Source organism: Bubalus kerabau, unplaced genomic scaffold, assembly GCF_029407905.1.
Source record: "Bubalus kerabau isolate K-KA32 ecotype Philippines breed swamp buffalo unplaced genomic scaffold, PCC_UOA_SB_1v2 scaffold_70, whole genome shotgun sequence".
NCBI lineage: Eukaryota > Metazoa > Chordata > Mammalia > Artiodactyla > Bovidae > Bubalus > Bubalus kerabau.
The window spans coordinates 128,804-140,705 of record NW_026577924.1 but is presented as its reverse complement, the minus strand read 5'-3'; the positions used below and the strand labels follow the sequence as shown (position 1 = coordinate 140,705).

General features: G+C 52.0%; 1 protein-coding gene across 1 annotated transcript; it reads right to left on the bottom strand.

Moving 5' to 3' along the window:
* Nucleotides 1-9,583: 9,583 nt before the first annotated feature.
* On the bottom strand, nt 9,584-11,568 carry LOC129641038 (liprin-alpha-1-like). The gene is made up of 3 exons (XM_055565889.1): nt 11,409-11,568; nt 10,212-10,310; nt 9,584-9,989 (listed from the first exon to the last, which is right to left on the bottom strand). Exons 1-3 carry the CDS (start codon nt 11,517-11,519, stop codon nt 9,696-9,698), a joined length of 504 nt encoding a protein of 167 aa, XP_055421864.1. The 5' UTR covers nt 11,520-11,568; the 3' UTR covers nt 9,584-9,695.
* Between the last annotated feature and the right edge of the window lie 334 nt (nt 11,569-11,902).

The following is an 11,902-nucleotide window of genomic DNA, read 5'->3' as shown; positions in this document are numbered from 1 at the left end:
AATTTCACAGCAAAAGGGCCCCCGGGAGGGCACTGCCCTCCTGGCTCCAATAGCAACAGGCCGCCCGCTGCTCCGCAGACACTCAGGGCTCATCCCCAGCAGCTGGAAAACTCCTGTATGTGGGGAAGGCAGTGCTGACGCGAGGGTGTGGAGCTGACTAGGACAGGATCGGCTGTCTGGGGTTGGGGCGTCCAGGGTCCCCCTGGAGCCCGCTCTCAGGTCCCAGGGCAGGGCCTGCACCTGTTCTGCTTTCCCCTTGGCACCCCACCTCCCCTTCGGCCCACGCCTGCTCTGACCTCCCTCTCCCACGGGAAGTCCGTGGATCACAATCACCGGTCTGCCTGGAACACTGTCTGCACAGCTCTCAGTGTTTTTAAAGGCGCCTCAGACAACCCGCAGCAGAAAAGCCTCAGACCCACAGCTCGGAGCTGAGCACCATTGGTGTCTCCCATTAAAGCAGAGGTGAGCGTGTCACCGGACTCTGGGCTGAACAAGGCCCAGCACAGATGCTCAGGCCCTGAGCACTAAGGCCTGGGCCTGCAGGTGCCAGGAGCTCACTCAGCAGGGGCCTGCTGGGAGGCAGGGCGGCCCCGCCTTGACTGTGAGCCGCCTGCACTGCAGGACCGCCCGGGCTCTGCTCAGTCTTCTCTCTGGGAAGAGGGGGGTGCCTTCACGTGCAGGAGTCCCTAAACCCAGGAGACAGGGCCTTCCTCCGAGGACAGGACACCCCATACGCTGCAGAGTGGCCAGGGCCGACCACCAGCTCAGCCTGCTCGGGGTCACACGCTGCTCTGCTCGACGGTTTTGCAAGGAACACTGTGCTGCACAGGAGATGGAAGTCTGGAATCTCCCGGAGCCACACCTGTCTTCCCTCCCGTCTCCCCTCCCTCCTGACAGAACTGTTCCCTTCTCTGCTCCACTTCCACCCAAGGGCCTGGGGCTAGAGCACACTTGGGAACTGGGTGGGGGGTACGACACAGTCCCGCTGTGGACTGCGGGCCCTCGAGGGTCCTCTGAGGGCCACAGAGGCCTCCGGGTTGGGTCGCCCCCCAACCATCGCCTCCCAGTCCCCTCGCGGGGTGCAGCCTTCATCTCTCTCCCCCTCCTCACCCGAAGCTCTTTCCTCAGGGAGAAGGTCTCAGAGACAAGGTGACCAATTCCTCTGGGAGGTCCCACCAAATACGCCGTGCCTGCCCTGCCTGGGAGCCAGTTTTCAGTCCCCACTCCCTCCCTCCTGAGGCAGCACAGTGCCCCCCACCCAGCCCACACTGCCCACAAGCCCCACTCCGAGGCCCCACCTGTGCTGCTAAGTCACTGCTGTGACCCCTCCAGAGCTGCCTCCTGGAGACACCCCTCCCTCGCACCAGCCGCTGTGGCCCACTGTCTTCAGAGCACAGCGGCTCCTCCTGCCCCGCGGCTGCTTCCTCTTCTCGTCTCTCACTCTCACTGACACACACGGGACTGGTGACCAGGCCCCAGGCTTCTCCATCTGAAGCCCCCAATTGTGTCAGGCCTCGGGTCCTGGCACCAGGTCCCTCCTCGTTACCCAAAAACCCCCAAGAGGAGGAGGCCGTGTCCACCTCCTCTTCCTCCACTGTCTACGCAGTCCTCCTCACACTCACCTCGTCCACCCTGGGAGCAGGGGTTCCCCACCTCTGACAGCCCCAGCCCCTCACCCTGGAGGAGCTCTGCCACCAAGTCCGGCCACGTCCCCTCCTGTTCTACAGGGCACGTGCTCTGCTTGAACTCCACCCGCCGTGGTTTCAGACACAGGACCAGTTTCTGGCTCTGCCTTTGTCTCAAATGACATCTCCTTTTCTCTAGAAGAAGGCTGGGTGGGGGCTCTGGACTGCGAGGATCCCCTAAGCACACAAACACAGAAATATGCGTGTGGGCTCCAAACTGTCTCCTAAGTCAGGCTGCAAGCAGTAGTCGATTTCCTACAGATGAATGAATGTCACCAGTAAGCACTTAATCACCTTTGCTAGAGTTTCTCTCTCACTTGTGACCGTTTTCCGTGAAGAAGCCAAAGAAACATTTAAATACTCAATAAGAATTACCGCCCCTCTAACAACGAGGAAGAAAAAAGCAGGATGCTCAGTAATCTGCTCTCCTCATTCACAAGCCAGGTGATTCCTCCCACCGCAGTCAAAAGACTACAGGTCATTAACCTTCTGCGACTCTTCAGAAACATCGGTGTCACAGTCTGTCAGGCCCCTCAAATGAATACGCCCAAATATCAACTGGTCGGCCCCCTACTTCCAAACCTCTGCCTGTGGTTTTGAGTGTTGTCAATCCTGTGACTACCACTCCGTGGTACCAAGTTTGACCCTAAGGAACGATGCTTGTCTCTTCCCTCTCGCTGGCCACGAAGCTACAGGCTCCTTGAGGTGCGACCATGAGCAACACCCAGTCATACTGTCCACACACCAGACAGGCCCTTGTCACACTCGACAGCGCTGAGGGGAGCTGCCCGGGGGAGCAGCCTACCTGTGGTGGAAGGGAGCCCCTCGCAGTCTCGTCTGGTCCACTTCGGCTCTCAGGGGTTCCAGGTTTAGAATCAGCTGGTCCTACGAAACAGCAAATGACACAGCCTGCACCGCTTGCTTTCTGGATGTCAAGTGACTTGCACCAAAATGTGCAGAACAGGTTACGTGAGTAGGTATCAACTCCCAACATTTTAATTCTGAGAAAATGTTCTCTAAGAGTCCCTAGCAAATGGAAACACTCAGAACAATATTAACCCTTATAAACCATAATGAGGAGGAAGTTCCATCTCAGGTGTAGAAAAGGTTTCTCTGGAGGAAACATGGCAAGCCATTAACAACGATGAAGTCTGTAGAGAGAAGCTGGACTTCAGGCGGGGGGTTCGGGTCAGGGGGACACGACTCACTCTATTGCCCTCCCTCCTCTCACTGCTTTCAATTGTCTCCATGGAGCTCACCTGCATTCCTCACATTCATTCCTCTACAGCCCACTTCACTTGCTCATGGGGTAAAACAAGTCAAACGGGCCAAGTCTGTGAGTCACTCAACTCAACCTGGAAGCTCTGTGCTGTCGGCCATGGCAGTCACTCGCCTCGTGCAGCCCCTGAGCACGTGAGACAGGCTGCTGCAAAGCCCGATGTGGAAATCACACAGAGGATTTCAACACTCGTGGTGAAAGAAGGACGTCGAGTAGCCCGCTGGTTTTTAGGAAATTTTAGATTGTGTAGGTGGCTCGTATTATCTTTCTGACGCACAGCACAGCCCACGTGAATGGCTCACGCTTTGTCTCAGCTCTTGGGTGAATCCAGAAAGGACTACTCAGAATTCTGAACCACACACAACAGCCACACACTCTAAATCCATCTATAATGCAAACACATTCAGTGTTCAAAACCAGAAGTGCTATACGTGTTACAGCAGTGGATTCGCCATGAGGAGAATGTAACTCGACGTCTGCTAAGCATCTGCTCAAACTCATGTCCACTGAGTTGGTGATGCCGTCCAACCGTCTCATCCTCTGTCATCCACTCTCTCCCTGACTTCAATCTTTCCCAGCATCAGGGTCTTTTCCAATATGAAAATTCATATTAAAAAACTGGAAATAATTACCTCAAACAATTTTTAAATGCAATAACAAAGTTGCCAAGTCTGTGTTTTATAAAATGAGCATCAATTTCAAGGTTTATAAAGCTGTTTCAGAACCTACTGTATTAAAAAAAAAAAATGGAGAGAAGACAAAAGAATGATCTATTTGAAATTGGCTCTGTATGAGAAATTGCTGAGACGAACTGACGGGACGGGTCATGGGTATTTATTATACTACTCCATCCACTTTTGTGCATGTTTGCAATTTTCCATCGTAATACATTTTAAAAGTTTATTTTCTGTTAAAGCAGAGTCTTCTCCAGCAACACAATTCGAAAGCATCAATTCTTCAGTGCTCAGCCTTCTTTATGGTCCAACTCTCACACCCATACGTTACTACCGGAAAAACCACAGTTTTGAGTATATGGTTTGAGTATATGGTTTGTCGGCAAAGTGATGTCCCTACTTTTCAATATGCTGTCTATGTTTGTCATAGCTTTCCAAGGAGCAAGCATTTTTTAATCTCATGGCTGCAGTCACCGTCTGCAGTGATTTTTGAGCCCAAGGAAACAAAACCTGTCACAGCTTCCACAATAAGGCATCGGCCTTCAAAGATTTTTAAAGCAAAACAAAAGTTGACTTTGAATTGGCTTAGTCTAGTCATAAACAGCATCCCGATCTCAACAGCCTCTGAGCAGCAGTGATGAAAGTAAGAAGTGCACCCCTGATCGGGAGATATTGAGCTCTCCGCCTAAGCGGGGAGGGCGCCTCACCGCGGGTCGCATGATGGGAGTCAGAACCACTGCCCCCTGGAAGCCCGCCTGTGAGGCTCTGCAGTCCAAGTCCAAGAACACAGGTATGGTGGGGACAGTACTGACACGTGAGGCTGGACCCGGGATCCCCACTCCATTTCCTGGATGGTCTGTATTGCCGTGTGGCCAACCTTTCCAGGAAACCTCTCTCAGGACTCGGTGACGCGAGCCTCCACCATCACCCTTTCCTGTCGTGATGCGCCTTCTGTCGCAGCACAACTGCGCTTCTCCTGTCTAGAGGCAGCCATCCTACACACACACCGTGTCTGGACCAGCGGTTTGGCATGTGGGACTCCAGCGCCACGTCCGAGGCAAGCAGGCTCCACACCTGGGCGCCATGCCTTCAGTTTCATGGGCCCCGGGCTGGCACCCCAGGTTTGTCTGAGGGGCAGTCGTGAGGTCCACCTGTATCCCAAGCAGCTCCCCGGACTGGCTGGTCAGAGCAACAAGCAGCCTCTTTGAATGTGGGGAGGCCCTGGCTCCTGCCCACTGCCTATGGGCGACCACCTCTGGCCCTGCTCCCGAGGAGGTGGGTGCCCGGATCAGCAGATGGGGCCACACAGGCACACACTCGATGCCAGAGACGGGAGTGGTGGAGAAAGGCAGTGCTGGCCCCCGCCCAAGCCACGTCTCCTGCCCAGACGCCGCCTCCCCGTCAGCACAGGCACCCGCTGCAGCTCCTTGTTCTTTTCCTCCAGTTGGGCCTCCATCTGGCGCAGCCTATCCTCCATGCTGCTGTGTCTCTCTCTCCTGCCTGTCGGCCAAGAACAGCGTCAGCTCCGCTCACAACAACCCTGTCCTGACGGCACGCGGGCTGTGATCGCAGGGGCGGCAAGCGGGCCATGCTCTGTGCGAACCACGGGCCCTGGGTTCGCGGGGGGCACGCCCGCATGCCTGCTCACACAGCCTGCGCGGCTTCGTGTGTGACACATGGCTCACGGAGGGGGCTGGTGACCAGCTCGTGAGAGGAGACGTGCTCCCCGTGCCCCGGGCCCCACACCCACGGCCGCTGCGCTCCCTCCTCGGACTGCCTGTGGCGAGCCCGCGCGGGCAGCAGACAGCGGCAAACGCGAGGCACACGTTCTACCTTCCTAAGCCGGGAAGGAAGTTCGAACCGTTTAGCCTCCTGAGTGGTAGAGCTTCCGGAAGACAAAAGGTCGGACTACAAGGCCGACTGGGGATGGACAGCAGAGATGCCAGGGGAGAGGAGAAACCAAGCCTGGAGAGGAGGATCACAGCAGAAGGGTGCCCCCTGGCGGCTGTTAGTGACCCTGCTCTGGGAGGGTCGGCGAGCACGGGACACCGGCAGCCTCCCGCGACGTGATGGCCCCTCGGGCGCTCACTGAGCTCCTGGCAAGGCTTCCGACAGCCGCGTCAGCACAGACCCGGCCCGACTCTCTATGTTCAGCCAGTGCCCACCGGCAGCGCAGGGCAACACCTTTCCCGCCACAAGGACAGGGTGGCTGGCTGGCTGGCAATGGGGTCGATGCCCCCAGCAGCGCCACATCCCACGGACATGGCCCCTCACCCGCGGGCTCCTGGGGACGGCGAGTGGGGAGTGGGGCCTCGGGTCTGCACGTGCCCTGCTGGGACTTCTTTAACAAGTGTATGGATAATGACTTAAAACTGTGTTCATTACAGAGCTATTTTGGCCATCTCTTAAACGAGAATGGGATTTTTCTAGGTCCCTATCCTGCTAGGCTTTGAGTGGCTGACTGAACTCTGAGCAGCAGTGACTCGGAGCTGAAGCGTCCTAGGGACACACACAACTCGGGACAAAACTGGAGGGAAATTAACGTAGGGATGACGCAGAAGTGGGGCCTGCCTGACACTCAGGGAGCGCTCCCATCTCAGACGGGCAGCACGACCCCCGCGTCTGCGCTCCTGTGTGGACTGAGCAGCACCGGCAGGGGCGCGGTGGGAGAGCAGGGGAACAGGCCCTCCCTGCGCCCGCCCCCCAGGGACCCAGAGCAGCACCTTGGAGAGCGAGGCCACCCTCTGCGCCTGCTCCGCCTCCACCTCGGGCAGCGTCTCTGCCCTCCGCAGTCTCGGCTGCAGCTTCTCTACCAGCTCCAGGCGCTCCTGCAACTGGCGGTTCTTATCCTCTGTCTACAAAGGGAGAGCACAGGATCAAAACAGGCCGAGAGGTGTAGCCACTGTCGCTTTAAGCAAGCTGAGACAAAACCTAAATGCACGTGTCTAGTGGATTCATTCTGTTTCGGAAGCTCCGTCAGGGTAAATTTTCTCTCAGTGTTCCTGGGCTTGGGCTCAGTGAGCAGAACACCTCCTGCCAGAGTATTTGCTTTTCCTAAACGTTCCCCAAGGACGTCTTAAAAAAAAACAACAAATTCTTATATATTAAAGAAGATCTGTAGAAGCTTATTCATTCTTATTGACAAGTTAAGGGAAGAAGGGTTCACTACGGACCCTTCTTAAAACATCACCAGAATCATCACTTAGAGGGAACCCTACCGACCGCAGATGGCTACGGGCGTGTAAGCCAAAATATGGCTTTCATCTCCTCTGAAATACAGACCTGATAAGAGCGTGCCTGGTGAAATGCCAGTCAACTAGTATTTGTAAATGCACGATTATTCTTTTAACAGATCTTCTTACTCTGAAAAACTTTCAATGTAGAACAGACAGATTCTTTTTTAAAAAAGAAAAAAATTAAAGTATCTATAAGCTCAGGTTCCTGAGAGGTTAGCATTTGTTTCTAAGCAGCTTTCTTACTTTTTCTGTGTGCGTATTCCTCTATGTACGTACACAAACAATATGCTGTGCTTTAAAACCCTCAGAAAACAATAGCATATGGTACATAGTATTTTCTGATCTGCCTTTTACAGCCATTATTTTGTATATCGTAATGCTTTTAGTTAGCATTCCCCATCATACATTTCAATGGCTTTCTAGTATTTAATTTTTGTGGTGGGGACAATGATACACTTTGGCACACACCAGACTGACTCACTTTGTTTTGGAGAAGCCAGATTTGGTTTTCCTGGTTAAATCCTGATTATCTGAGACCACTCGGGAACAGGAGCGAGTAAGGCTCACCAAACCACAGGAAGTAGAATCCCTAATCAGACCGGAGCTCTAACCCTGCCTTTTGTCACAGTGACCCCAGTTCCCAACACGCAGCCAGCTGCCGTGAAGTTCCCTGCTGCTCTCTACTCTTTCGGTAAAAACTCTAACAAGCCAACAGATTCACGTTCAAGTAAAACAAAAGAGTCAGGAATGGAATTCCACAAAATGGTTAAACCAAGTCCCAAATAATGCAAACCTGTAAGTTGCAGTCACCCGCAATTTTTTAAAAATGTATTTCCTTCCAGTACAGCTGATTTACCATGATGTACATCCACACTTTTGAACACAGTATTTTAGGGTCATAAGAACTTTACACTGGGACTTGATTTCCAATGTGGGAGTCACATGAAAAGATCTTTACCTTCCTTCCTCAGGAATTCACTACTATATAAGTCAGACACAGTTCAGAAAGGCCATTACCTGTCGATGCCTAGAATCCTTATTTGCAATTTCATTTTCAAGTTTATCATTGATGTCGTCCTAAGTTTCAAATCAAACATAAAGTTAACGTCCTCAAAATAAAAGTCCTAGACACGGCAGTTTTCTCGGACGTGAGCAAAAATGCGCCTATCCCAAAGGTCACATTTGCCACGATTGGCACCCATCTGTCTTAACGTTCTGTCCAGCCACTTGGTTGACCAAGCTTCTTTTCTACATAACAAACCCAAACAGCAAACGAAAAGTATACTAAACTACCCTGTTATTGCAACAATTCCAGGAGGGAAGGTATCTGGCATGAAGTCAGGACCTCTGTCTGCTACACCATACAGGCGGGCTTGACCCAGAACAGGGAGGGACCTTCAACAGATCCAACGGGGAGCTCTGAGGCTCGTTTCCTCGAGTAAAAGTTGGAAAAGTCTCATGCAATTTCCTCAGAATTAAAGTAGCATATTAACGAGTGGAAACAGAAGTCAAATTGTACACAACTGGGAGCAGCCTTCTCAAGCCTAGTTCTTCAAAAGCAGACTTACACCACATGGATGAAACGCTCAAACCAGGACCAGAACTTGCTGCTGGTGCAACTCCTGTCCGCCACCTCAAAATCCACTTCAGGTCCCTCCCTGGTCACTAAGTAGCCAATGTGGGTAAAGTCCTAACTTGAAAAGTGAAAGGTCTTGAAAACGCTTTTTCTAGAATTCTATACGTATTCAACTCGGACACCTAATCTCCTGTTGCCAAAGAGTAGTGTGAATAGCTTATACAAACCTGTGCAAATATTTCTGTTTTGAGTTCTCACACAGAATTACTCACACCAAGCTACTGAACAAGTACACCTGCTGTACCACATGTTGGAGGGGTTCTCTCTGAGACGGTCTCACGGGGGAGGGGTGGGCAGGGTGGGTGCTGTCTGTCTGTGCACAGAGGAGAGGCGAGGCTCACAGGAAGAGGCCTGAGTCCCCAGCACTCTTCTGTTTTCACAGTGACCGCTAGGGAGTTTCTCATAAATCATGACACCTGCAGACACGACCGCCAGAGACATCACGATTCCACATGGTTACACAGCTCGGGCCTGAGGATCTGAGCGTGAGCAAACACCACTCGACTTGTCTGACCGCCGGTATCACTGTCACACATCCCTTCAAGGAGCGGAACCTCAGAAAACTCGAGAAGATGGCCAGGCAAGCTGCCTCAGCAGAGCCCACACAGCATGCTCCCATCTCTCCGAGAGAACGGGCTCCACAGGTGTCACCAGACTCGCCTGAGTGAATCAGAAGCAAATTTCAGCATCATCAGGAACACATTGGACAGGCAGTTGCGGGGGGGCGGGGATGAACCGGGAGACTCGGGTTGACATATATACAGCACTGATACTACACATAAAGTCAACGAGTGAGGACCTAGTGTACAGCACAGGGAAGTCTACTCAGTGCTCTGTGGTGAAGTAAACGGGCAGGAAATCTAAAAGAGAGACAGATACATAAATAGATAGATAGATAGATGACTGATTCACTTTGCTGTACAGCAGAAATTGACACAGCAGTGTAAAGCAACTATACGCCAATAAATGAATGAATGGATGAATGAATTTTTAGAAAAGGAACACAGTGGGCCCCCTAGAACTTGTGGAAAGGAGGAGTCCACACCCAGGGTGCAGCACAGCGTCAGGGCTGCCCTCGTGTTGCTCCACTGCCAACGGACTGCCTGGACCAGGCCTCTTCTCCTCCAGAGACCTCGACGCAGAGGCAGGGAGGCAGCCAGTTGCGGTCTCTCCAGCGCTCTGCTCTTACTCACGCAGCCATCCCAAGGCTGAGATCCCCGGGAGAACAAGAAACCCACATTCCACCTCAGGACAACAGACACAGCTGCAGTCACTCACTTCGCGGACGTCCCGCTCAAGTTTTCTGTTCCTGTCCTTGGACTGGAGGAGGTCCTTCCTGGCCGTGTCCAGGTCCTCCTCCAGATGTTTCACGTGGGCAGAGAGGGCTGCCAGGCGCTCCTCCATCTGCCTCTGCTCCCGCAACTGCCTCTGTATGATTTCCTGGAGCTCTGTCTCCTTCGCCAAGCCGTCCGAGGGTCTCTAAGGGGGAAAGGAAGCCTTACACAGCCTGGTTTTGGGAGGGAGGGAACACAGTACTTCCGGGCAATCTGTGAGGTCAAAACTGCCTTCTGCGCTCTGGGAGCTCACAGGACCCTCACGGCCACTCAGACCTACATGGTGCATCGGTGAGAGGTCCCAACAGCCCCGCACAGACTGGATGGTAAGACGAGAACCAGACAGAGAGCGAGACCAAGGACTTGCCTTTCCACTGGCGCTTGGCATGTTTTCTTGCTCATGATGTACATCAAGCACCCTGTCCGTTAGTATCTTTTCCTGGTTATTCTCCTCTGAAAGAATCATCTGCTAAAACCAAAACATTGAATCAGAGTAAAGAAATTAAGTAAAGACAGCAAAACTCCACCTGGAAAACTCAACTCTAAACTGAAAACACAACATAAAAAGAAAATACATGGTGATGCTATCCATCCCGAATACCACCAGGTGATTCGAGTCAGAATTTGTCTTCTACTGGACAAAGGGGTACTTAAGAGATCCTGCAACTCTGAGCCACAAATCTAGTTTACTAGTCATTAAAGTAACCCTGGTGGGCGGGTCCTCAATCAGAAAGATAAATAACATCTGATGCCCACCACTACAGCCTTCATTCTTTTTTAAAATGAAAGGATTCAAATGACAAACCCTTCACGGAAATTACACAAAGACTGATCAAACTTACCTCTTTATGTGTGGCACCTAATTCTTCTTCGAACAAACTACAGCTTTCGAGTGCTACTCGTAATCACACTCTCAACTCAAATAAAAGGGGCCGAGTCACTGTGTGTTGATGTGTGTATATATGTTAGTATACTTCTTAGTGTATACTCACCCTAATACATGGGTACTGTCACAGAATACCTTTAATGTCTCTCATTGATCTTAACGTCAAGAGAATCTGCTTGTTAACAGCTTTAAATTCTAAGTTTGAGAGAACAAAATGTTATCCTAAATTAATTATTACCCAGTTTTTAACTGCAAGTTGATATACAGAATATAATAAATCTTGAGACATTCATGCCAACGAATACTTTTTAACTGGGGGCTTCCCAGGTGGCTCAGTGGTAAAGAATCCGCCTGCCAATGCAAGAGGGCAGGTTCGATCCCTGGGTCAGGAAGATTCCCTGGAGTAGAAGATGGCCACCCACTCCAGTATTCATGACTGGGAAGCCCCATGGAGAGAGGAGCGTGGTGGGCTACAGCCCACAGGGTTGCAAAGATTCGGACATGACTGAGCATGTACGCAGGCAACGCTTTTTAACCATGACTCTGACTTCTTACAGAAAAAAAATGTATATACAAGAATTCAAGACGCTCAAAACTCAACTAGTTACATAAATATGTGCATCATCCACCTAACAAGGCAGCAAGTGTACAAATCCAGGACGGCCGGATGGCTGGTACCTTCTCGTCCAGGGCCTTGTGGTGTTCAAAGAGCAATTTCAGCGCCCTGAGCACCTCCACCTCACTCGTCATGCCGGCTGGGGACTGCGCCTGCCGCTTGCGCGCTGTCATCCCGACGGGTGGCCTACATCGGGAAACCAGGCGCTCCAGGAGCTCCAGCAGCAGCTGCAGGGCAGGGCCAAAGGAACACCTTCAACCTCATGCTCGAATTCCGGGCCGATAACTCCTCTCAGCCTCACGCTATACCCGGAAACATGCTAAGGCACGTCGGAATCCCGCCAGTGCAGTCGAAAGTTAGAGTGGACTTCCCCAGGGGTCCAGTAGTTAAGACTCCACACTTCTTCAAGGATCATGGGTTTTAACCCCTGGTCGGGGAACTAAGATCCCACACAAAGTGTAGCGTGGACAAAAATGTAAGTTAAGAGAACTCCCCCCTCATATGTACTAAAATTACATTAGCTCTCATCAGAAATTTGAAGCAAGGTTATGAGAAC

Bases quoted from the DNA above. Each gene is read 5' to 3' on its own strand.
- LOC129641038 (XM_055565889.1), bottom strand. From the start codon at position 11,519: ATGACAGCGCGCAAGCGGCAGGCGCAGTCCCCAGCCGGCATGACGAGT. The intron at 10,311-11,408 runs GTACCAGCCATC...TGGTTTTAGCAG, and splicing joins ACAAGGCCCTGGACGAGAAG to ATGATTCTTTCAGAGGAGAA. The intron at 9,990-10,211 runs GCAAGTCCTTGG...TTTCCCCCTTAG, and splicing joins TGCCAAGCGCCAGTGGAAAG to AGACCCTCGGACGGCTTGGC.